This window comes from Panthera tigris, chromosome D1 (genome assembly GCF_018350195.1).
Source record: "Panthera tigris isolate Pti1 chromosome D1, P.tigris_Pti1_mat1.1, whole genome shotgun sequence".
Taxonomy (NCBI): domain Eukaryota; kingdom Metazoa; phylum Chordata; class Mammalia; order Carnivora; family Felidae; genus Panthera; species Panthera tigris.
In genome coordinates this window covers 114,397,905-114,420,713 of record NC_056669.1, presented here as the reverse complement: position 1 = coordinate 114,420,713, position 22,809 = coordinate 114,397,905, and the positions used below count along the sequence as shown (strand labels likewise).

Below are 22,809 nucleotides of genomic sequence, written 5' to 3'. Positions count from 1 at the left end.
CCCACAAGTCAGAGAGAGGCTCAGGAGACTGGGCTGGTTTTCCTGTGTTCTGACCGCTGAGAAGCACTCCCCCCCCCCCCCAGTTCTGTGAGCGTTAGGAGTCACTCAGAGTTCAAGTCAGGGCTGTACCAAGCCTGAGCCCTAACACGTGAAACAGGCCTCCTAGACCACAGAGTGCTGCTCACCAACACCTCAAACGCACGCAGGCCCTCCAAGACCCCGCGTATACACCGGCCTCCCGGGACCCCACACGTAAGCGGTGGGTGGGTGGGGAGGTGGTGGTGGCTCTGAGTCCCAGCTCCGGGCACCGGTCTTCTTGGCCAGCTCTGGGTCTCCTACACATCTGTGCTCTTGCGGCTGGAGCTGGAGGCAGGACCGGGATTGTTGGGGATCAGGGCGAAGTGTTGGGGTTCAGGGTGAGGTCCTACCTCGGGCCTGGGGCCCGGCCCCACCCCCGCCTGGCCTCAGCCTCCCATACCATATCTTTTCCCGGAGTGTCCGGTACTTGTCTTCCAGAACCTTGTTCTTTACCGACTGGGGGACATCGGGCACGAACCAGGCGGCAATGAGCTTGATGCACAAGGCCACGTGCTGGGCGTGGGGGGACGGGACAAGGGCTGAGCAGGCATTTTAGGGGCTGGGGGCCAGGGAGAAGGGCTGGAGAGAGCCGCCTCCGTTGTGGGGCCCCTCCCCCGGTTCTGGCCCACCTCAAACAGGATAAGGAAGACCAGGCGGATGGCCAGCAGGACCCAGAACTGCTCGGATAAGTTGTAGTCCTGAGCGTTGCGATAGTCCCGGTACCTGGCAGGGGGAAGCACCTGAGGTCAGGGGGCCGAGGGCAGGAATTCAGAGGTTGCTCATGGGGGCCGGGGGAATCCAGACCTGCACTCAGTCACGTTCTCTGAGCCCTCTATCCGGATGGGGTCCTGGAAGTCCTTGGTGTGGAACACGGACAGACTGTGGTTGATGTAACCCGTGAGGCAGCTGGGGGAGGGAGAGAAGGGCAGAGGCAGGTGTGGGCTGCAGAGCGTGGCCTCTTCTGGCTTCCAGGGTGCTTTCCTGGAGCTAATCCCTGTGTGGTGGGGGCTGTCAGGGTGGAGCACAGCACGGAACCCCCTTCACTTCTCTGCGTGGGAGAGGGGCCTCTGGGGGTGACTGAAGGGACTCAGAGGGCCCCCCGCCTTCCGTGGCAAAAACCGAGGGGAGCCTTCCGGAGGGAGACCCCTGCAAACCCCATCTGTAGGAGCAGCGGTCCCCTGTTCGGCCCTCTTCTGTGGAGCAGACCCCAGAGGATCTGACTTTTGGGAGGGAGTCATTCTGGTGGTGGCTGCTCAGAAAACAGCTCCTGCTGGGACCTTAATTCCCCCATGGGGGTTCCTAGCAGATTGTCATGGGAGGGCAGGACCCCCCTCAGGCCCAGATTCATGACAACCACAGACACATCAAGCCCTTCCCCTGCGCTCCCCTAGGGCTGCGCTGTGGTTGGGCCAGTTTTCCCAGGCGTCTCTGGACAGTTTGAGGCTCCCCTGGCGCCCCCTTACTCGACTGCAGGGTCGGCCCCCTTTCGGCACGGGCCATAGTGGTACTTGTACACCACTCGGGGGATGAACTCTGATGTGAAGGCGATGACCATTCCGTTGGCAATGACCGCCAGCACGCCGATGGTCTCCAGCACCTGCAGCCAGGTCCCTGGGCCACAGCAGTGGGGTGAAGCAGTCTGCTTCCTCAAACCCTGATCCTCTGGCACTGCCCGCCCCACCTCCACCCATGGTCCCCCAAGGCTGGGAGCTTGGATGGTCATGGGGCCTTGTCACCTCTGCCCATGCCTCTGTTCAGTGGGCAGCATTCACTGACGAGGAAAACCTGGGCCGTGGCGGACATAGACCAGGAGGGGCTCAGGTCCCCCTGGCCCCCATCTTCTGCCTGAACCCCTCAGCTGCCCCAAGCTTGCCCCACTCCCGGGTCAGAACACCTTAACCTGGGCCCTAGAGTGGGGCCTCTCCCCCCCCCCCCGACCTCTCCCTCTGCCCACACCCAGCACCCAGTCCCCTCTGCTCTTCCCTGATACCCGGCCATCTCGGCAAGGGCAGTCTGGGTGACGGAGGCCACCTCTTAGTCCCTGCCCCCAGCTGCTGGACCCCTCCCTCCCTCAGGTCCGGGCTCTCAGAGCCCAGCTCCTCTGCCTGCCCGCCCCCCCCCCAAGTTGGATCCTCCTCTGGGAGGGAGGCAGGGGCCTGCGGGTGCACACCAGCCCCGCCTCTTCCCGGGGCCTGAGCACCACTCTCCAAGGCCAGCTCTCAGCCTAGGCAGAACCTGGGGAAGGGCTGGGGGGAGGGGGCTTATCTTGGGATCATTTCGAGGGCACCACCTGGTCCCAGCACCCCTCGCCACCCCGCCCCCGGCTGGAGTGCCCGTGCTCCTCGCCACCGAGTCGGGCCCCTGACCGATGTCCTTGGCCTTGCGGGGCACCAGGCGCCGCTGCAGCCTGACCATCTTGATGGCGTCCAGGCGGATCTCCACGAGGTTGCTGAAGAGCGCCAGCAGCGGGGCGAGCGGGAAGGCCGCCACGAAGATGGTCGTGAAGCCGTACTGGATCACTGGGGGGTGTGGAGATGTCCCCTTGTGCCGTGGGGCAGCCACCCGCCAGAACGCCCGCCCCCAGTGCCCGCCCCCTCGGCCAGTCCCCCAGTACCTGCCCCTGAGACTCGCGTTCAGGCCCCCAACTCCACCCACGTACTCATCTCCATGAACTCGTCAAACAGGCTGAAGGTGTTGACTGGGTTGAGGAGGTAGTTGCGCCGCCAGTCCCTGAGCTCAGGGTCCTCGGATGCGTGGCCCAGCTTGACCCGTATTAGGCGACACTTGTGGGCCAGCCACCTGGGGGTGATGAGAACAAGTGGGGAACAGGGAGGGGAACTGGGGGCTGAGGACCCTTTGGGACTGCTGGCTCTGGGAGATGTGGAGATGGGGGGGCTCCCTGGGGTGGGGGGGAAGCGGGAGGGCCCTAGGGAAGGAGGGAGGTCCTCACGGGCCCAGGTACTCCATGCAGTTGCTGAGTGTTTGTTTCAGACCCATGATAATGGCCATCTGCAGGAACAGGTCCATCATGCAGCCACTGAGATGGCACTGTGGGGGGATGGGGGGGTCAGGGGGTCAGGGGTGGGGAGTGGGAGATCAGGGGTGGGGATGGGAGGTCAGGTATGGGGAGGCAGGGCTGTGGGGGATGGGAGGTCAGGGGTGGAGAGGTCAGGGGTGGGGATGGGAGGTCAGGTATGGGGAGGCAGGGCTGTTGGGGGGGGGGGGCGGTGCTCAGGGACAGCATGACAAAGTGTACCGGACAGACTGACCTCCTCCAGCCTCCACAGCCCCGCCAGGCGCACAGACTTCCCGGGGTGACCATTGATCCTAGGAAGGACAGTTAGGCTAGAGGAGGGGCAGACCTTGCTTCTGACTGGGTGGGGGTGGGGGACCTGCCCACATCCAGACACATCCCTCCACACGCACTCGCACACACACACAAGCAGCCCGGCCATCCCAGGCGCAGACAGGTGCTTGACAAGACCTGTTAGGAGTGGCCTGTTTCTCCCCATTGAAACCGTGCACATAGGATTACTTTGTGCTTAAAATCACCTCCTTTCCCTTACATGATAAAAAAAATACAAACTGCATTAAACCAAAAATCAGGTTCCTGGCCAACGGTCAGGAAGACAGAGTCTCACTTCTAGGGGGCTGGACCACTGCATACTGAGACCCCCATACTGTCTCTCCCCCACTGAGCTCCCAGCAACACTGACAAGCTTCCTTCTGCCACCAGGCAGGATGCAGGGACTGACAGAGCAAAAGCCCCTCGCGGGAGAGATGTGGCCCAGAGCAAAGCCACTGGCACGCGCCTTTCTCACTGATGGACGGGGGCCAAGAACATCTAAGGAGGACATCTAAGGAGGCCGCTAACATCCAAATCGGAGACCATTAGGGAAAGAGTAAAAGAAACGTGGAAAGCACAGAAGGAATCGCAGAGCAGAAGGGGAAAAAAGAGGAAGCTCCTCAGACAAGAAAAGCCATGGGGTCAGGGGGCATGAGAAGGAGGCTGTGAAGGAACTGTCCAAAGGAGGGCCCTGAGGGGAAGTGCGTGTACAGAAGTAAAACATTCAATCAAAGGGTTGGGAAACAGTGCCGAGAAGAACTCCCAGAAGCTGGAGCAAAAACGGGAGGAAAAAAAGCAAAAGCAATTAGGCGGTCCATTCAGAAGGTCCCATTTCCAAACAAAAGGAATGGCGTCTGTGTCCAAAGACACAAGATGCATGAAAGCCACTCGCGACTGAAGGACCCGAGGCTCCGGGCCCTGCAAGTGCCTGGTCATTTCTGTCCACTTGACTGAGGTCGATTCTACAGGCCAAGCCTGCTGTGGTTGCCCGCTCGGCAAAGACCCCTCAGGGAGCTGCGGTCCCGTAAGAGAGACTGCAAGCAAAGAGAGCGTGGGGCCAGAGGGAAAGTGGGGAATGTGGGGGGACCAGGGCTCTGGGCGCAGGAGGGACGGCGTGGACAAGCGGGCGGTAAGGCCGGCGTGCCGCCGGGGCATCTGAGGGGGAACGAGAGGCAGCCGGACCCGTGAGTCTGGACTTCAGGGAGAGCTCTGTGCTGGAGACAGGAACGTGGGCCTCACTGATGTGTCTAGATGACGTCAGGTCATGAGGACAGATACCGGGGCGTTGGCATGTTTAGAGGTCGGGAGAAGAGGAGAAGTGGGCATCCAGGGAAGGGCCGGCAGGCCTGGGGAGGGGAGAGGCAGGAGCAGGGAGGCCCAGACATCGGGCGCACTGCTGAGAGCACTCCTGGAAAGGAATAGGGCAGGATACTTGTGTGGAGGTGGAGATGATCCTGGACAGAGATCGCCGTGGACGAGGCAGAGGAGAGAGGCGAACCGCTCAAGCCCGTCCAGTGAAAACACCCACCAAGACAGTCTGCTGAGAGATTTCAGAAGCCAGCGTAGCCGAGGTTAGAGCAGGGAGAGGTCTGCCTCCAGCAGCAGGGGCCTCCGATCTCCTACGGACCCTTCCTCAGGAAGCCTGGGAAACCTGGGGTCCCACACGGCAGACCACAAGGGGCTCCTGGACCCAGCGTGAGCACACACGGCCGCAAGGGGAGGGGCAGGCCCCTACGCGGGGGCATCTCCAGGGACGGCCCAGGTCTAGGCACCGCCTGATGTCTTTGAACGTACTTGGAGGACTCGGCGTGGTTTGGGTTGGTTTTGTAAGTTCTGCTGGAGTCTGGAACTAACTGGCAATATGTTTGTGTCTTGTGCTATTTAAACACACAGAACAGGTGAAGCAATTATTTTTTTCAGGAGAGACCAAAAAGTGTATGTTGGTTGAACCGAAAACATGTCCATTTTGCCAGAAGGAGAGGGAATGGGGGGTGCATGTGTGTTACACGGGATGCAGCTTTATGAAGCTCAAACATTGGAGATGAGCCAAACGTCCACCGGCTGAACTGAGAAAACAAATTCCAGCACGTTCCACAAAATAGCGCTCATAGCGTGGTTTTAAAAATGAGGCCTCAGCATCCATGCGGATGTGGGAGGTGCCCATGGTAAGTTTTCAGCGTAAAGAGAAGATAGGATTATTTACAGGAGACAGCAGTGTATGTCAACAGGTGTATATGCGTGGGTACTTCAATGTGTAAAAAGCTCTGGAAAGACCCACCGAACGGTTACAGGGTCACCTCGAGGGCAGGGAGCAGAGAGCCGGGGGTTCACCGTGAGCTCTTGTACGTGTTTTCACATTGGGCTCCAACTGCTCTGAGCACAAACTGTTTTAAAAATTAAGATGAGCAGGTATTTCCTTTAAAGGGGAAAGAGTTGAAGGCCGGCGGTGGGAGGGGCCGCCCCTACCTGCCCAGGATGAAGGCGATGTAGACGAGGGAGGAGAAGTGGGCAAAGAACTGCAGAGTGAAGAACTTGACGGTGAACTTGCTCTCCCGCTCTGAGAACGTCCTGGGCTTCTCTAGAATGAGACGGAGGCTGTCCCTCTCCCGTCCCCAACCTGTCCCTCTCCCGACAACTCAGAGACACCGCCAGCCCTCACCTGTCTGCCAGCTGTGAGAGGCGGCGGAGACACAGAGGATCCAGGGACCCAGGCTCCCAGCCCTGAAGGGTCCTGTCCCTCCCCCGCACACCCCTCCCCCCAAGGCCAGAGAGGCGCCGGACGCCTCCTCTCTCACCAAAGTCACAGAGCTTGAGGGCCACACGCTTGTTGACCTGCAGGATGGGAGACCAGACGGCTCACTTGGGGCCTCGGTGGAGACCCCCGCCCCGCCCTCCCTCTGTCCGCCCCCCCTCCAGCCACCTTGGTCATGATGAGGATGGCCACGTAGTGGACCAGGGCCCCGGTCACCACCACGGCCGTGGTCACCTGCTCTTCCTGGAAGAGCAGGGCGGAGTTGAAGAGGGCGGCGGCCAGGACGCGGTAGACCACCAGGACGTGGGCCATGCCGATCATGAGGCAGATCTGCGGGGAGGGTCCTCAGGAGGGCTGTCGCCGGCCCAGGTCTCCAGCCCCCGGCAGGCCCCCCAGGAGTACCATCAAGAGACACAGAGTGAGGATGGCCGTGCTTCTCAGGTAGGAGTGCTGGTGTGGCCGGAGCTTGTAATCAGGGCAGTTAATGAGCTCAAGTGCCATTTCCTCCTGTGGAGGGAACGCACCACTCAGTCGGGGGACGGCCTGCCACACAGGGACACCCGCGTCCCACGCGCTGTGGGGGCCGCACGGGGCGCTGGAAAGAGCCCTGCACGGCCGGCCGCTCACCTGGTCCTCGTCCCACCCATACAGGTCCCAGTGCAGGACCACTCGGGCTCGTTGCCGCTTCCAGATCTCCAGGAACACCGTGGCTGAGTGGGGGGAAGAGGGGGCAGGGCTGGGGTGGTGGCAGGGGGCGGGGAGTGGCCCCGGGGCTCAGGCCGCCCCCCCCACCTCCCTCCCAGCACCCCAGCGACTCACCCCACAGAGCCATGAAGATGGCAAAGAGCACGGTGCCCTCGTTGTCGAAGAGGTGAGTGAGCTGGGGAGAGCGGCAGCCAGGCTGGGGACAGCCTTCTGTGGCCTGCCGCCCCCCACCCCACGGCCCTGCAGGGGCAGACCCTCCGCCCTGCTCGTGGGAGAGGATGGCCGGAGGGGACCCCCGGGTGGGGGGGAGCAGAACCCCCAGGAGCCGCAAACCTTGGCAAACACGCAGGTGTCCGAGAGCCGTTGGTACTTGCGGCCGTGGTCCCCGCGAGGACACAGCAGGATGTCGTCCGCCTCACAGATCTCCTTGCTGAGGGCGCAGAGACGGGCTGGTGGCGGCTCTCCCCTGACTCGGGGAGGAGGGGTCCCCGAGGGGCCCTGTCCCCCCCCCCCCCCCGCCCCAGGTCTCCCATCCCCACCTGATCTGACTGGCGTTGAACAGGGAGAAGCCGCTCAGGAAGATGACGAGGCCGGCCACCGCAGCGGGCACCAGCATGTACGTGTACCAGCCCAGCCAGGCGAAGTACAGGGCCACCTTCTCGCCAAAGTAGTCCCTGTGGGGAGGCTGCCCCGTCAGGCCGCCCCTCCCCACCGCCGGATGTGACCCCACAGGCCAGTGCCGGGGTCCAGGTGGCACATGGGGAGACCAGACTGCTGTGTCCCACCCAGGAGCACAGACACATCTGTTTGCCGTGGACACGGGTGTGTCTGTGCCTGTGGGGACACGGGTGTGTCTGGGGATCTTGGGTGTGTAGGTGGGCACATGCATGTGTCTGTGGGGCCACGGGTGCGTCTGTGGGGACGCAGGTGATTTGTCTGAGGCAGTGTCACCTGATGTCATCAATCGGCTGCTTGTTGACCATGTTTCTCCACTGGGCCCATTTCTTCTTCAGGTCGTCCTCCCCCTGGGCACAGGTGACAGACAGCGAGGGCTCCCTGCCTCCGGTCCCGCCCTCAGGCCTTCTCCCAGCCCGGGCCCACCCCTCACCTTGTGCAGGGCGAATCTGGTCTCAAAGACCCCATCCTTCACCAAATCCTCTAACGTGTCTGGAGGTCACAGGGAGTGTCAGGTCAGAGGGGTGAGGGGGGACCCTGCCCTGCTCTCCCCACATCGACACTGCTCCCGGGGCAGGGGTGGGGCGCCGCACAGGCCACCTGCCCACCCCATCCTTACCACCAGCTGCTGTCTTGCTGTTCAGTACAAAGTTGACAATTCGGATTCTGGAACACAAGAGCTCCTCAGGGGACCCCATCCTCTGTCTGGCCAGGTCCCAGGCCCCTCTGTGTCCCTAGTGGAGCCTCCAGCCTGCCTGCCTTGATTGCCTGACCGGAGCCCAGAATCTAAGACTCACCTGGGAGCCCGACCCCCACCTCTTAAGTCCTCCTGTGGCCTGTGCCCCACGGCTCCAGGATGGGGCTCTCTCAGGGTAGGCCCTCCCCTCCCAGGACCCCTCCCAGGGCTCAGGCCTGCACCGTTCCCTCCCAGATACTGGGCCTGGACCTCCCCCCCCCGCCTCCAATCACACCTCCCACCTGGAGCCCCCGCACATTCAGAGCACACTCTACGCCTTTACATGCACAAATCCCCCTCGCACCCCGTGAGCCATGTTGCATACAGGGAGACTGAGGCTCAGAGAGGCCTGTGCCAAGGCCAGGCAGGTGACAGAGGAGGGATATGGGGAGCGAGGGTAGAGTGGTGTGGAAGGTGGAGTCTCAGCAGGGGAAGCAGATGCTTGCAGAGAAGAGGCTGGGAGGCCTGGGAGGCTGAGGAGAGAGGTCCGGGGAGGGGCAGCTGGTCTGGAGAGGGGAGGTGGGGACCCGCATCCCAGGTCGGCGGGGATGGGGGAAGGGCTGGCTGGGAGGGTCCTCCCGGCCTGTCCAAGTCCCGCCCTCCCTTCGGGGAACACACGTAACCTTCAGAACTCTCCTAGAAGCAAGAACTAAATTGTCCCTTATCACAGACAGACACGGACACCGAGTCACAGAGCCCGGCCCCTGGGACCTCTGACACGAGACCACGCCTGGAAGCCTGACCGGACCAGGGACACGGCGTTCTGGGCCAGCCTCTCACCTGGTGGTGGCTGGGATGGGGGCTGGCCTGGCAGGCTGCGCTCTGGCGGCAGGACCCTCAGGCTCCATGAGGAGTGTGCGGTACAGATCAAAGATCCTGCTGTCGGCTCGGACCCCAAAGAACACCTTCTCGCGGTCCTCCATCATCTGGGGGGCGGGAGGGCGCTTGGGGACCTCCGCTCCACTTTGGAAACCATCCCCTTCGTCCTTTTTTGACACTGGCCTGTCCCTTCCACCTCAGGCACAAGGCCCCAGCCGTGTCTCCGGGCCCCCGGGACACACTTGTCCCCTGTGCCCCACACCAAGCCAGGCGCTCAGCCAGCACACCTTGTAATGGAAGCCCTTTGTCCTGAGCTCCTCCAGGAACCGTCGCTGCTGGCAGGCCTGCCTGGGGTTTCTCTGGGTGCGGCGGTCAGCCACGAGGACGTAATCCCACTGCTCGGAGGCCTCGGTCTGGAGGTAGGAGGCGCGAGGCTGGGGCCGGCACAGGGCCCGGGGATGGGTGGGACCCATCTCCCCTCACCAGGGGACTCACCTCACCGGCGTTGATCTCCATCAGCGGGAAGCTGTCTCCTTCGGTCCCCACCAGGATCCGGAGGCTCTCCTCAGCCTGGGAGTAGAGGAGGGTGGGGCTCATTCCTGCGGGGAGAGCCCTCCCGGCCGGGGCGCCTCGGCACCGAGGGGACAGCACGGGGCAACACGTAAAGCAAGGGTGCAGGAAAACGAGCGGACGAGGGGGAAGCTGCAAGCGGGCTGGGACCACAAGGAGCAAGGATGGCTGGAGAGGCGTCGGGGCCTCCGGCAAAGGTCTGTTCAAAAACATAAGCAAACAGCTCCTCAAATCCTTGAGAAAAGACAAGCAGCAGAGAGGGGTTTCGCAGAAGAGGAAGACACGGGAACTCTAGACGGTCAGGGAAACACGGGTCAGGTCACCGGAGGCATCCCCTCTACCCACTGGGTTACGGGCGTATCAGTGGCCCTTCCGCGTCAAACAGGTTCCCTGCGCACGAATTTGCGAAACAAAGCTGAACATCCTAGACTGTACAGCCGGGCCACCTACCCCTGAACGGGATGCTCCCGGTAGCATATTGCATACAGAAATTGTGGCGATAACCCGAGTTCCCACCAGCGGGTGGCTGGATGAAGTTATCCCGCACACGGTGGACAATCACGCAGCAGAGACGTGAACGGGCTGCGACACACGGAGCCCTGGGGACCAATGTGACAGGGCTCTGAGCTCAGTCAAAGTCGATGAGAAGCCCCAGAGGTACGTACTGCAGGACGTCCAGACGGACGGATCATAAGTCAGGGGCAGAACCTCAAGGAGGAGGCAGACGAGTGCACAGCCCCCGGGGCCCCTCCTGGGCCCCCGTTACTGTGGCGGCGTTTATGGACAGCACGGGGCCTTCTCTCTTCCTCCTTCGGTGCTCCCCCTTGTGAGTGCGCTCCAGCCTTCCCGGCCGAGAAAGGACGTGTGGGAAGGGGAAGGAGAGGAGCCCAGCGGCGGCCCCCACCCTACATGATGAAGGTCTAGGTCACAGTGGTATGGGTTAGCTGTTAGGGACCCCCCACCCCCAAAACACGGAGTCCTGGGTCAGCTTGAGAAAACAGCAGACTTTCTCCAGAGCCTGAGCAGACTCAAAGCCGGATGGCCAGGGACAAGGAGGGAGAGAGGGAACGTCACGGACGGGAGGTGCCCAAGGAGACGTGAGGATAAGTGCCACGTGGGATCCCGCAAGGACCCGGGAACAGGAAGGACACAAGTGGGGCAGCTGGTGACATCGGAGTCCAGGTGCCCGTGTCGGGCTCTAGGTTCTGGCCAGATGCCCAGCCACGGGGCTGTGGCATCGGAGCAGCAGGGCGAGGGGCGCTGAGAAGCCTCGTGCTGTCTCTGTACACCTCAGGAATCTTTACAGAGGCGCTAAACGTGCACAGGTGGGGAGGGGGCGGGCTCAGGCCTCACTCACTCCTCATGAGCAGACAGACAGCAGGCTGCGAGGCAGACCTGGGCCCTTTCGCCACGGGGCCGGGCAGCCGAGGGAGTGGAGGTGCGGGAGGCGGGCGACGAGGGCAGACAGTCACAGTGGGTCCCAAGGGGGGAGCTCCAGGCTGAGATGTGGAGGGGACCTTGGCCTTGGAGCCCAGAGCCTGGGTTGCCAACCCTGTGCGCCCTCAGGCAAGACTGCCCACCTCTTCCGGCCTGGCTGCAGGACGCGCCCTGCACCCCAGTGTGGCCCTAAGCGTGCTTCCCAGCCGGCAGCTCTCCGGGGAGGCGCAGGGACCCTGCAGCTTCCCAGGGATGAGGGTGCGGGGGACGCCCTGGGGGCTGGGCCCACAGAGCACCCACCTCGCTCCTGCTGGGCTCTTGCCGTGGCCTCCTGCCAGCCCACCACCCCTGCCGCCCTTCTCCTGGCTTACGAGCTCAGTGTGGCCCGTGGCTGTCTGGCACCACATCACACCCTCCTCTCTATCCTGCCCGCTGCCAGGCCTTCCCCCTGCCGGTCCGCCCACCTCCTACCCCTTCCCTTCCACAGCCACTTTCCACCCAGCTCAAGACCTGCCTCCTTCAGAAAGCCTCCCTGGACTGCTCCAGCCAGTCCGCCCTGAAGGGCTGTCAGGAAGAATGCAGGCTGCCCGGTCCCAGTTGAATCCGAGACGAACAACAGATGCTTTGTGGTATAAGTATGTCCCAATTATTGCATGGGACACACTTATACCTAAAAAGAAAGTTTTCGTGTAAAATTCAATTTAACTGGGCATCTGTGTTTTATTTGTTTCAAAACCTGCAACCCCACCCAGGCACACCAGGAACTACTGGCCCCAGGGTGGGACCCGGGTCGGCCCCACTCTCCCCGTGTCCATCTCAGAAGCCTGGGCTAACACAGACAACAAGCCTCTAGCGCTCGGATGTGGCTTACGGTGTCTGAAACTCCTGTCCCATCTTGGGCCAGAGGAGAAACCTGCCGTTCACAGAATTGCAGGGACGGGGAGAGCCCCTGGGCTGACGTGCCTCTGTCTCGGGGAAGAGAGTAAAGTCTCAGCTGGATGGGAACAGGGACATCCAGGTCATCAGCCTCGGGTTCTGTGACTCGCCCACCACAGGCTCAGCAAGTGCCGTGTTGGACGATGACCCGTGCACCGACGGGACCTCATGTGCTTGACCTCAGACGCGGGAGGGGGCTCTCCCTGTCCACCCCCAACCCCGAACTGAGCGCCTCTGGCAGATCCTGCGAGGAGAGACCCCAGCTTCAGTGGGAAGAACAGGCAGGACAACCAGGGGTGGGAGATGGGACCCCAGGTGGTGAAGGGTTAGCACGGGGAAACCAGACTGGGCAGAACACTGGGGTCCGAGCAGGAGGATGGAGCCTGGGGAGGAGGGACTGTCCTAGAGGCACCTCAAAGCTCAGGCTTTTGGCGGGGGGCCCTTACTGAATCCCAGAAAATGAGGCTGCTGGGCCTGGTACAGCTCCCGATTTGGACAGCGCCTTCCCCTACCAGAGACATTGCACAGCTTTGGGACAGTTGCCCAGAGCAACTGGGAAAGGCTGACTCGGCCTCTCCTGGGGGCCTGGCGTGTGACCTGGACAGTGGGGAGTGATGCACCTAAGGTATCTGATTCCCGCCACTGGACAGAGATCCCCCCCCCCCCAGGTCACTGCCTGGTCACCCCCGACAATGGGCAGGCACCCACAGGAGCCGTCAGGTCAGGGTCCCCCCTCCCATTTGGCCGTCCTCCTCCCCACAGCCAGACAGGGACCAGGTTCTGAGAATCTGCTTCCCATGTACTCTGGGCTCACCATCCCTGAGGTCACTCACTGGATGCAAGTCCCTTCTGTGGGCCACAGCCACAGCCACGGCCTCCAGGACGAGGCTGTCCATCGGTCCATCTGTCCTCCAGGGTGACAGGCCTTCACACGTGGGGACTGGGCTTATGTGAAGTCGCCCCCACCTTCAGCAAGCTCCACCTCCAGGAAGCTGCGTGTGCCCATCAGGCCCCCAGGCCCCCGGGGCAGAGACAGGGGCTGTCCCTACACACTTGGCCTCGGCCATGTGCAGACCCCAGGCAAGTCCCTGCACAGATGAGGGGTGCAGGCTCGGAGACCCATATTGTTCTCCCTTTAGTCCTTCCAGCTTCCACCCCCGGCGAGCCGCACACCTAGTGGGCCAGGGCCCACGGCGTAACACGGGCCAGAGTGGCTCCAAACGAGGAAACTTCTGGAGACACCACGACTCCTGGGAGACATTCCCGCCCCGACAGCACAGGACACGAACAGTTAGAGCTGGGGAAGTCCTTCCCAGTTTGGCCTCTAGGTCACCAGTGAGACTGAGGACACTGCTGTGCAGGTGGGACTGCCACCCAGCTCCTGATCAGGTGGGCCACATGGAGCACACACGGGTGACACCCCAGCTGCACAAGGAATACGTTTGGACCGCCCCTCACTCTCCGTGGCACATCTCACCCTGGGGTCACAGCACACCTCTGCCTGGGCCCCATGGGCATCCTGGACTTCCATCATCCAGCAGGGGACCCTCCTGCCCCCACTAAAGTGTACAAACACAGAGAAGCCCACCCTCGCTTACTCAGCCCAGATGCCCTGGGTCCACCCTTCCTGAGCGAATCTCCCCACACCTGCTTCTCTCTTCAACTTCTGAAGCTAGTCATCTGCACCCCCCAGCTCCCCTCCACCTCCTCAGCTGTCCGTCTGTCTTCTGTCAGTTCCTCATTGCATGTGTCCATCCACCCATCCCCAGACCCTTTATGATGCAACCTGCTACAGAGCAGGCTTGAGGGTGATGTGCGGTGTAAGTAGACACGGGGGCCTGGAGAGGCGGCCCGGAGCTTGGCCTTGTAGGGCAACAGGCTGGCAGGAGGCAAAAAAGTAGGGGCAGCGTTCCTGGGAGAGGGAAACATGTAGGGACAGGCCCTGAGGGGCAGCATGCAATCAGTGTCCGGGGACTTAGTACTCAGGACCTCCCAGGGACTCAGTACTCAGCACCTCCCAGGGACTCAGTACTCAGCACATCCAAAGACTTGGTACTCAGTACCTCCCAGAGACTCAGTGCTCAGCATCAACAAGGACTTGGTAGTTAGTATTCCCAGGGACTCAGAACTCAGCACTTGAGCTTGGCAGAAGCATAAAGAGCAAGAAGGGAGCTGCCAGGAAGTGAGGCTGGGGGTTGGCAGAAGAGGGATTATGGAAGCTGCTCAGGCAGCTGGGGCCATGGGGAGCCATGGACGGGATTGGAGTGGAAGGGTGTGTTCAGATCTCGCTCGTGGCTGGGGCCACCAAGTCCTCCCTGCTGTCTGCATCTGCGTACGTCCCTTTCAAGGCATTGATTCTCGAGCCTAAGCCAAACCCCGTGCCACCTCCCCACCCGCCCCTAGGCAGCCCCGAGTGTCTCCCTCACCCCAGCTTGGGACTGGCATGAGGGGAAAGGGCTGGCAGAGGAAGCTGGGGTCAGGCTAAGGTGTGCCCGTGTGCTAGCCTGAGCAGCCAGGTGCCAGAGTTGGCTCTGGAAGGGCCGAGGAGGCCCTGGGCAAAGGTGGGGCAGGAGGCCGCCTGCTTGGCCCACACCTGGGAGAGCCCCAGGGAGGCTGAGTGGGAGGCTGGTTTCGCTCTCATCCTCGGCATGGGTCTCCTCCCAGAGCTACCCAGTCGTTGGCCCAGGCCCGGATGACCTTCCCTGGCAGAGGGGAGAAACGATGTCTTCCCAGGATGTTTTCCTGCCCACCTCCCTGGGACCCCCACAGCCTCCTACTCTGCCTCCCAGAATCAGAGTCCAACATCCCCCAGCCGGCCACCAACCCGCCTGGGGCAGGACTCCCAGGGAGCAGAGGGCCCAGTCGGCCACCCTGGAGGCCAGAGCCCCCTCTCCCTCTGCAGGGCAGAGCTGCAAGGTCTAGGGATGGACAAGCTCTCCTCTTGTAGGCCCTACATATGCACTAAAGGCCTGGCCCTGGGGTCCCCAGAATCCCTGGCTGGGCAGGAGGAAATCTGCCCTCTGTCCCGCTCCAACCCCCAGCCAACCCAGGGGCTCCGTCTGAGCTCTGGCCACCCTCACCTCAGCCTTGAGGGCTCCAGGGAACCTCCACAGGCACTTTCCAGGTGAGGCTGGCAGGGCTGGCCGGAGGGGCCCACGGGGTGGGCGTGGCCTGGCCACAAGCGTGGACCCCGCCCGGCCCGACTCACCTGCATGCTGGTCCCAGAGTCTGGCGAGGGGCTAGCGATCGCGGTGCCCGCAGAGCTGGACCGAAGTGTGGCAGCAAGGCAGCTGGGCGCGTCCTACCTGACTTCCGCGTGGGACTCACCCCTCCCTCCTTCTTCCTCCTTCTCCTGGCTGATCCTTCTGCTGCCACTCCTGTGCTGGAAGACACACCCCTCCCTGTGTGTGTGTGTGTGGGGGGTGTTGACACCTTCCTGAGGACCTGGTCGGGTGGGGACCCCTCCCCCCACCTGAGGGCATTGCCCTCACCTGCAGGGGGGTTCCCCTATGAGTTAGATTGGCACTTCCCTCCCGGGGTACAGCATGAGTGGAGCACATGAGCACTCCCCACTATCCCAGGCTTCACTCTTCCAGATCCCAGGACACACTTTCCCCAGCCCCCCGCCCCCAGAGCATCCAGCCCTTGACTCCCACCCCCAAGTCCAGTGTTTGTTCCCTTAGAGGAGAAATGGGCAGGAAGGACTGAAGATGAAGAAGAAACTGCTGCCCTGAGCCCGTGCTTTGTGGACCCCAACTGGGAGAGGCGAGGACCTTTGGGATCCCGAGGGCACACGCTGGCCCCGGGCCGCATGGATCCTGTGGTTCTAGGGCAGCAGTTGGGGAAGGCTCTGGGCCACCAGAGAGCAGAGTGCCCCCAACAGGGACGTGGGGCACCCGGCTCGGAAGCTGAGGACTCGGAGCGGAACTGCAGCAGGGCGAGGCACGTGGAAACATGGGACAGCATTAGTGGGCACCTGAGGTCACGGGGGGCAGGCAGCACCCACAGCGTCAGGGCACACCCTCATGCAGCCCATGTGACCCTGTGGTCCAGGCCCAGCGTTGACACACATTCGCTCTGGGATTATGTGGCTCCATCTCACCCACATTTCTGCCTCGGGAACCCCATGGCAGGCTGTGACAGTAGCAGGGGCCAGGACCAAACTGTGACAAAGAGGGACCGAGAGAGGGACCTAGCGGCACAGAGCCTGTGCGGGTGTGATGGCGCAAACCCAGACACGTGCACTAAGACTGAGGCCGTGGAGTCCCCGTGGCAGGGTTAGTCCAGGACTAGTATTAATTGTTGTTCTGCCACTGTAAACACTTGGTCTCACCACATGGCTCAAAGTGGCTGCTAAACCACCAGGCATCACAGCCACATTCAAGCCAGCAGGGAGAGAAAAGTGAAGGAGGGGTGCTCCACCTGTCACATAGTTGGTCACTTGCCCACAACTTCCTGCAAGGTAGCCTGGGAACTATGATCACTTTTCCTGAGAAGGTAGAAGGACGCTAGGGTCACACAGCAGTGTGCGCAGGCCAACGGGCCTCAAATGGCCCATTAGAGTTCAGGGAACAGAGGCAAGGGCTTTTGAGCACGAGTAATGCGAACTCATGGTCCACACTGCCAGCCAGCTCCTGGGCTCGGTCTCCTCCTGGTCTCCAACTCCACCGGCGCAGGGGGGTCTGTCTGCATTTACATTCGCATCATGTTAAAACAACCAATAGATTTCCCCTGACACAGGCGTCATTGCAGGCGTCTCCAGCCCAGGTGGGGGAGGAATGCCTGGCCCGACAGGGACAGGTGTCCTACTCTCAGTGAAGGATGTAAGATAAAGGCCGATCTCATCACCCGGTCCCATCTGGCACAGCCCTTTGGGAAAGCAATTCAGCAAAAAGAATCGGAAGCCTTAAAACTGCTTATGCTTTATTAACTTAACTTTTTATAAACTATCCTCAGGAAAAAACCCCAAAATAATGACAATGTATATGAATCTGTCCTTTGAGGCAAAAATTATAAACCACCTACATGTCCAACTGCAGGGAGACGTCTGAGAAAGCACCTCTGAGCTGTTACAAAGTATTCTTTCAAAGTGCTACGAGCATATGGGAAAATGCTTATGTTACACAGTTAAGTGAAAAAATACAGATTAAAAACACATATGCATTTTTTTGTCTCAACTGAGTGAAAATGCCTTAAAATAACTGAAGAGTAGGTTGAATATATATAACTGTGAATGGAGGGATACGCTTTTCTTCCCTCAGCTTGCTTTCCTCAAGAAATGTGTGTTTTCTATAACACACATCATTTTTACAAACTGAATCATTACGGGGCGCCTGCGGGGCTCAGTCCACTGGGCGTCTGACTCTTGATTTCAGCTCAGGTCATGATCCCAGAGTCGCAGGATGGAACCCGTGTCGGGCTCCATGCTGCCCTGTCTTGGGGAGAGCACGAGGCCTCCGTGGGCCACGGACCCTGGACCCTGCTCCCTTTTCCTTCCTCCTCCAAGCTCCAGAGCACCCTGCCCAGCCGTCGTCCTCCGTGAGGCCAAAGTACAGCAGGAGGCGGGCCTCCCGTTCCCACTGTCTCCAGGCTGCCTCGACTCCTTGTTGTTTTTTTTTTAATGTTTTTATTTATTTTTGAAACAGAGAGAGGCAGAGCACGAGCGGGGGAGGGGCAGAGAGAGAGGGAGACACAGAATCCCAAGCAGGCTCCAGGCTCCGAGCTGTCAGCACAGAGCCCGACTCGGGGCTCGAACTCACCGACCGTGAGATCATGACCTGATCCGAAGTCGGACGCTCAACCGACTGAGCCACCCAGGTGCCCCATGCCTCGACTCCTTTTAACTGGGGGCTGGTGGCCACGCTGTGGAGAGGGTCAGGATGACAAAGCCACCGGGAGTGCCCCAGGTAAAATCCCACAAGCAGGAACTGGCATGTCCTCACCTTGGGAATCTGCCCTCCCAGCCCCAGTGGCCTGTCTTGTGGCCCAAAGATACTCTGATGTCTCAGTGAGGACAGTTCTCAGAGGCTCACAGCCAGGTCAGCTGGAGTCAGGGCCTCCCAAGCTCTCTCTGGGCTGGTCCCAGATGCCCCTGGCCCTCGTCTGGCCTCTCTGGCTCACAGCGCCTGTCTGGGGCAGCAGACACCCCCACCCCACCCCCACCCCACCCCCACCCCACCCCCATCCTCAGGCCCCTGCAGGGAAGATTCCTCTCCCAGGCTGGGCCTCTGCTCCTGGGATCGGCCAGACACAGGTCCTTGCCTGTCAGACCAGGGCTTCAGGGTGGGGACCCCAGGCCCTGATGTCCTCGCCCCGGGGGCAGCTCTGTCTCCCTGATGCTCCCCTAGCCAACGCCTCTGGGCCTTAAATTCCCAGCAGCTCCTGTTTTTAAGGAGCAGAGAGTCGTTCTTGCCTGGGCTGACAGTCCCGTAGCCCCAACCTCTCCGTCAGCCCTCAGAAAACAGAATGTGGTGGAGTGCTCCGCAGTCTGTTCACCTTTACAGACTTACAGGCGTCGTCCCGAAACCCGCAGATTTCTCTCCCTTCCCTGTAAGGGTATTTTACGAGAGCATTTCTGTCAATACTTTCAGTATTCACCACCATGAATGTGAGTCCTTCGGGCCTCGGGAAACCTTGGGATCTGAGGCCAGGACACACGCCACCCAGACCTGTGTCTCCATGTGCTGTGCTCACAGGACCAGCTATGCCTGAGAGAGGCCAGAATCGGCCGCCTTCACAGCCCCTGGTGCCTGGGCCTTCAGGCAATCACCTGTGTGGCTGAGGAAGCTCAGGGCCGCTGGGCCCTTCCCCAGGCGGGGTGAGTCCTGCTGACTCGGGCCCCCCGCGAGCCCCAGGCACGGGGTGTTGGACCACGTCGTCAGAGCCGCTCTGCTAAGTGCTCTGACCTGCCACCAGGCCACCTGAGCCACAAAGTGCTGGGCTTCTTTTTTTTTTTTTTTTTTGAGCTTTTATATTTTTTATTCTTCATTTAACTTTTAAAACACTACTATAGTTGAATATTAAAACAAAAACAATAATAGCAAGTAGTGAGCTATGATTATAGTCCTTCATTCGTTCACTACTGCATATAAAATGCCAGCAGTGTTCTTCACTGGCCCCATTAAGAGGTCTGACACTGAACACCTCCCCTAGGGCGATGTTCATCATCCTCATACGCTTCTCCATTGTAATGGCGCCTTCTTTCCTGATTTGGATCAAAGTCCACCAATTCTACCTGGTCCATTTCATCAGTCTCTTCTACTTCCTTCCTCTCAGGTAGGAGCTTTTCCAGCAAAGACAGTTTATCAGGAGAGAGAAAGCCATTCTCAGGGAAGTTTACCTTAAATTCGATGATTAGGCGACCCTTTTCGTATGGTCTACGATAAATTGGCATGCCTTCATTCAGCACACACTTGATATCTGCATGCTTGACAATCTGACCTGGACGAGAGGTAAAGACAATGGTTCTGTTGTCTAGAGTAGATATTGGCTTTTGAAAGCCGCACAGTGCTTCAACCAGCTGTATGTCCATACACATGAAAAGATCCTCTCCTCGTCTAGTAAAAACAGCATGGTCCTTCTGATCTAAAACAATGATAATATCTCCTGGTTCCAGTCCAGGTTCTTGGTCTCCTTCACCATGGAATGTTATCTTCTGGCCATCTTTCATGCCTTTGTCAATATGAACTTCTAGAATCTTCTTTTCTCGAACTATCTTCCTTCCATTGCAGCTTGTACATCTATCTTTAGGACTGATCCATTCCCCATGGCCCTGGCACTCCATGCACACAGACTGAATTTGCTGAACCATTCCAGGTCCTATCTGATGAATTCTTATTTGCATTCCAGTACCTCGGCAATTGGGACAACATTCTACCGCTCCTTTCTTACCACCTCGGCCTTCACATTTGTCTCAAATCACATTCTTTTGCAGAGCTGGTTTTCTTGTTGCACCATTATATAAATCTTCTAAGGTTACAGAGAGCTGATGCACAACATTTTTACCTCTCCTCTCTCTCTGCATCCTTCCTCCTCCTCCAAAAAACATATCAAAGATGTCCATGGGGGAGCCAAAACCACCACCTGCTCCACCTTTTTTAATTGCCTGTTCTCCTCCTTTGTCATATAATTCCCTTTTCTTCGCATCAGAGAGCACTTCATAAGCTTGAGAAATCTGTTTAAACTTCTCTCCTTCATTTGGATTTTTGTCAGGGTGGTACTTCAAAGCCAATTTCCTGTAAGCCTTTTTCAATTCTTCCTGGGTGGCATTGGGTTTGACCCCCAAAACATCATAGTAAGTAGTTTCTTTCACCATTTTCTACAGCCGGTGAGGGGGCCGAGGCCGGTGTGGGGGAGCGGGAAGGAGCGCGTTGCTGGGCGCAGCTCGGGCAGCCGCCGCTCCTCCGCTTTTCAGCGAGCGTTCTGGAAAGTTCCCCAAAGTGCTGGGCTTCTGAGACAACTTCCCCGCTCCTGAGTCCCATGGTGGACCCTGCCAGGCCACGTGTATCTGCAGGGAGGGTTGAGCCAGGCTGTACCCAGAGTGAAGGGTAGTGATCCAGGCGGGGACACGGTGGAGGTGAGCTCAGGCTCAGGGGCGAGGCCACAGGTGGACCGCTCCTTGCAGAGCAGGGGGTGTCGGGAGAAGCTCTAGGTTCCAATGGGGACAGAAGAGCTGAGAGTAGGGGGTTCACCAACATTCTGTGCCTCAGCATCTCCGTCTCTCGGCCAGAGATGAAAAATAGAACCCAAGAGGGTGTGGAGGTCACAGTAGTTAGCATTTGTTTTTTGTTTTTAATGTTCTTATTTATTTTTGAGACACAGAGAGAGCACGCATGAACGGGGGGAGGGCAGAGAGAGACGGAGACACAGAATCCCATGGAGGCTCCAGGCTCCAAGCTGTCAGCACAGAGCCCGATGTGGGGCTTGAACCCACAAGCCATGAGATCATGACCTGAGCAGGGGTCAGATGCTCAACCGACTGAGCCCCCCCAGGTGCCCCACAATAGTTAGCGCCTGTAAAGCTTTGGGAATTCTCACTGGCATGTGGCCAGAGCTTGGTGGCAACTGTTAACTAACATGTGGTCTGCACTCAGGGCAGAGGGCACCCCCCGGGGGTCTGGCTCAGCCCCTGTCCAGTGTTCCACTCCGGCCCCCAAACCTGACAGACCCTATCCAGCTCCACCCCCGCCCAGCCCTATCCTGTCCAGTATCTGTGCCTTGGAGAGGCAGTGGCCCCCTTCACGTAGGAGGGGGGTGGCTCCCAGCACAGTTTGGGAGAAATACCCATATCCAAGAAGTTATCCCTACAGCAGAGGGCAGCACTGGGAATTTGGGCGGAACAGAGCTGGGGTGGAGAAAAGGGGCCTTGAGGATGGCTCTGAGGGGCCCTCAGGGCAGAGTGAGGAACCAGCCTGTGGGGTGCTTGCTGGAAAGAAGGGGGGGGTGGGAGCTGACCTGCTCTAGGCACCCGGGTCCAGCATCGCTTCCCTGGATAAAGCAAGTCTCGGCGTGTCAGTCTGTGCAGGCCAGTGCAGTGGGGACCACGGTCCTAGTTCGGGTGAAAGTGACCTTGTGTGACTCCTTGTGGCCTTTGGGACGGAGACCAAGGTGCAGCCCTAGCCTCACACTCGCACGTGCACTGGACGGTGGCCACAGAGAATTTGGCAGCCCAGGCCCGTGTGGGTGGGGTCAGGGCCTGGGGTGTGGAGTTGGCCCAGGGCTGGACAGAGGGCATCCTGGAAGGCCTGTTAACCTTAAAAATAACACCGTCAACCATAGTTACCAGCAAAATGAGTTTATCTGGGAATAGCAGAGAATTAAAATCTGGGACACGAAAGTTACAGCAAAACCACAGGCAAGTTCCCAGAACAGAGGAAGGGGGTGGTTAGGGGCCTGTTGTGAACCAGAAGTCCCCTGGAGTAAACTGGGAGCTGGGAGTGTAGTGGCCTCTCGCTGGCTAGGCTATTGCCTAAGAGGAAAGCTCGCTTCCTCCTCCTGGGGTTGTAAAGTGGCATCCACCTGCGAGGTGTGTCTCTTCCTGTTGGCTCTACAGTTGACAACTCGTGAGCATGCCTCCTGCTGGTCTCCCAACTCCGTTCTAAACAAGGGTTCCTTTATTCGGTTTCACAAGCCAGAGAGCACACCTCCTGGGGCCAGCATTTCTTTGCACATCTACTGGTGCCTGGCCTATTGGGAGGCTCAGCATAGTGGTCAGGGACTGTGACTTGGAGTCACATCACAATCAGGCCCCATGCTTGGTGGGTGGGCCTGGGAAAGGGCGCCAGGTGAGTACATCTCTATATAGATATCTATACAGTGAAACAGAATAAAGGAAACCTGACTCACACTCAGTGGAGACCAACAGGAGGAGCTCTCATGTGCATCCCTCACTCCCGCAGCCCTTTGCATTCCCAATGGGCTTCACAGCCCCAGGGAAGGAAGGAGGGTTTTCTCCCCTCCCTCTCCCTCAACAACCCAGCCAACGGGGGGCCATCACGGCCCAGCCAATGAGAAGTCACTACACTTCCAGCTCTTAGTCCAATGGACTTCTAGTTTATAAGAGGTCCTCCCAACTCCCCCACTTGCTCTATAAAAGAGCATTTCTCTCTTCTGTTCTAGGGAACTCTCTATGGTTTGGTCACAGCTTGCTTGTCCCAAATAGCAATTTTCTACTATTCCTGAATAAACAAACCCATTTCGCTGGTAAAATAACTGGCAGATCTATTTTTAAGGAAAACATTACTAGGTGTCAGAAGT

The 22,809-nt window shown here is 59.5% G+C and overlaps 2 protein-coding genes and 1 long non-coding RNA gene across 3 annotated transcripts; 1 reads left to right on the top strand and 2 right to left on the bottom strand.

Annotated features, from left to right (window-relative positions):
* Positions 1-99: 99 nt before the first annotated feature.
* On the bottom strand, positions 100-9,738 carry ANO9 (anoctamin 9). The gene is made up of 23 exons (XM_042958426.1): positions 9,607-9,738; positions 9,399-9,524; positions 9,073-9,218; positions 8,176-8,222; positions 7,990-8,048; positions 7,833-7,906; positions 7,421-7,555; positions 7,215-7,311; positions 6,996-7,056; positions 6,804-6,886; positions 6,579-6,683; positions 6,345-6,506; positions 6,220-6,256; positions 5,891-6,002; positions 3,348-3,405; positions 3,029-3,126; positions 2,738-2,877; positions 2,445-2,597; positions 1,542-1,689; positions 883-984; positions 708-801; positions 479-591; positions 100-363 (listed from the first exon to the last, which is right to left on the bottom strand). Exons 1-23 carry the CDS (start codon positions 9,706-9,708, stop codon positions 336-338), a joined length of 2,280 nt encoding a protein of 759 aa, XP_042814360.1. The 5' UTR covers positions 9,709-9,738; the 3' UTR covers positions 100-335.
* On the top strand, positions 6,985-7,930 carry LOC122231163. Its single transcript, XR_006208335.1, has 3 exons — positions 6,985-7,047; positions 7,444-7,497; positions 7,895-7,930. It is a non-coding gene; the product is annotated as an uncharacterized LOC122231163 (long non-coding RNA).
* Positions 9,739-19,020: 9,282 nt separating the features above from the next.
* LOC122231141 (dnaJ homolog subfamily A member 1-like) lies at positions 19,021-20,506 on the bottom strand. Its single transcript, XM_042958331.1, has one exon. The coding sequence runs from the start codon at positions 19,895-19,897 to the stop codon at positions 19,175-19,177; it is 723 nt and encodes a 240-aa protein (XP_042814265.1). The 5' UTR covers positions 19,898-20,506; the 3' UTR covers positions 19,021-19,174.
* Positions 20,507-22,809: the final 2,303 nt, after the last annotated feature.

Bases quoted from the DNA above. Each gene is read 5' to 3' on its own strand.
- ANO9 (XM_042958426.1), bottom strand. From the start codon at position 9,708: ATGAGCCCCACCCTCCTCTACTCCCAGGCTGAGGAGAGCCTCCGGATC. The intron at 6,887-6,995 runs GTGAGTCGCTGG...CCCCCCACTCAG, and splicing joins CATCTTCATGGCTCTGTGGG to CCACGGTGTTCCTGGAGATC. The intron at 592-707 runs GTGGGCCAGAAC...CCCCACGCCCAG, and splicing joins TCTTCCTTATCCTGTTTGAG to CACGTGGCCTTGTGCATCAA.
- LOC122231141 (XM_042958331.1), bottom strand. From the start codon at position 19,897: ATGCAAATAAGAATTCATCAGATAGGACCTGGAATGGTTCAGCAAATT.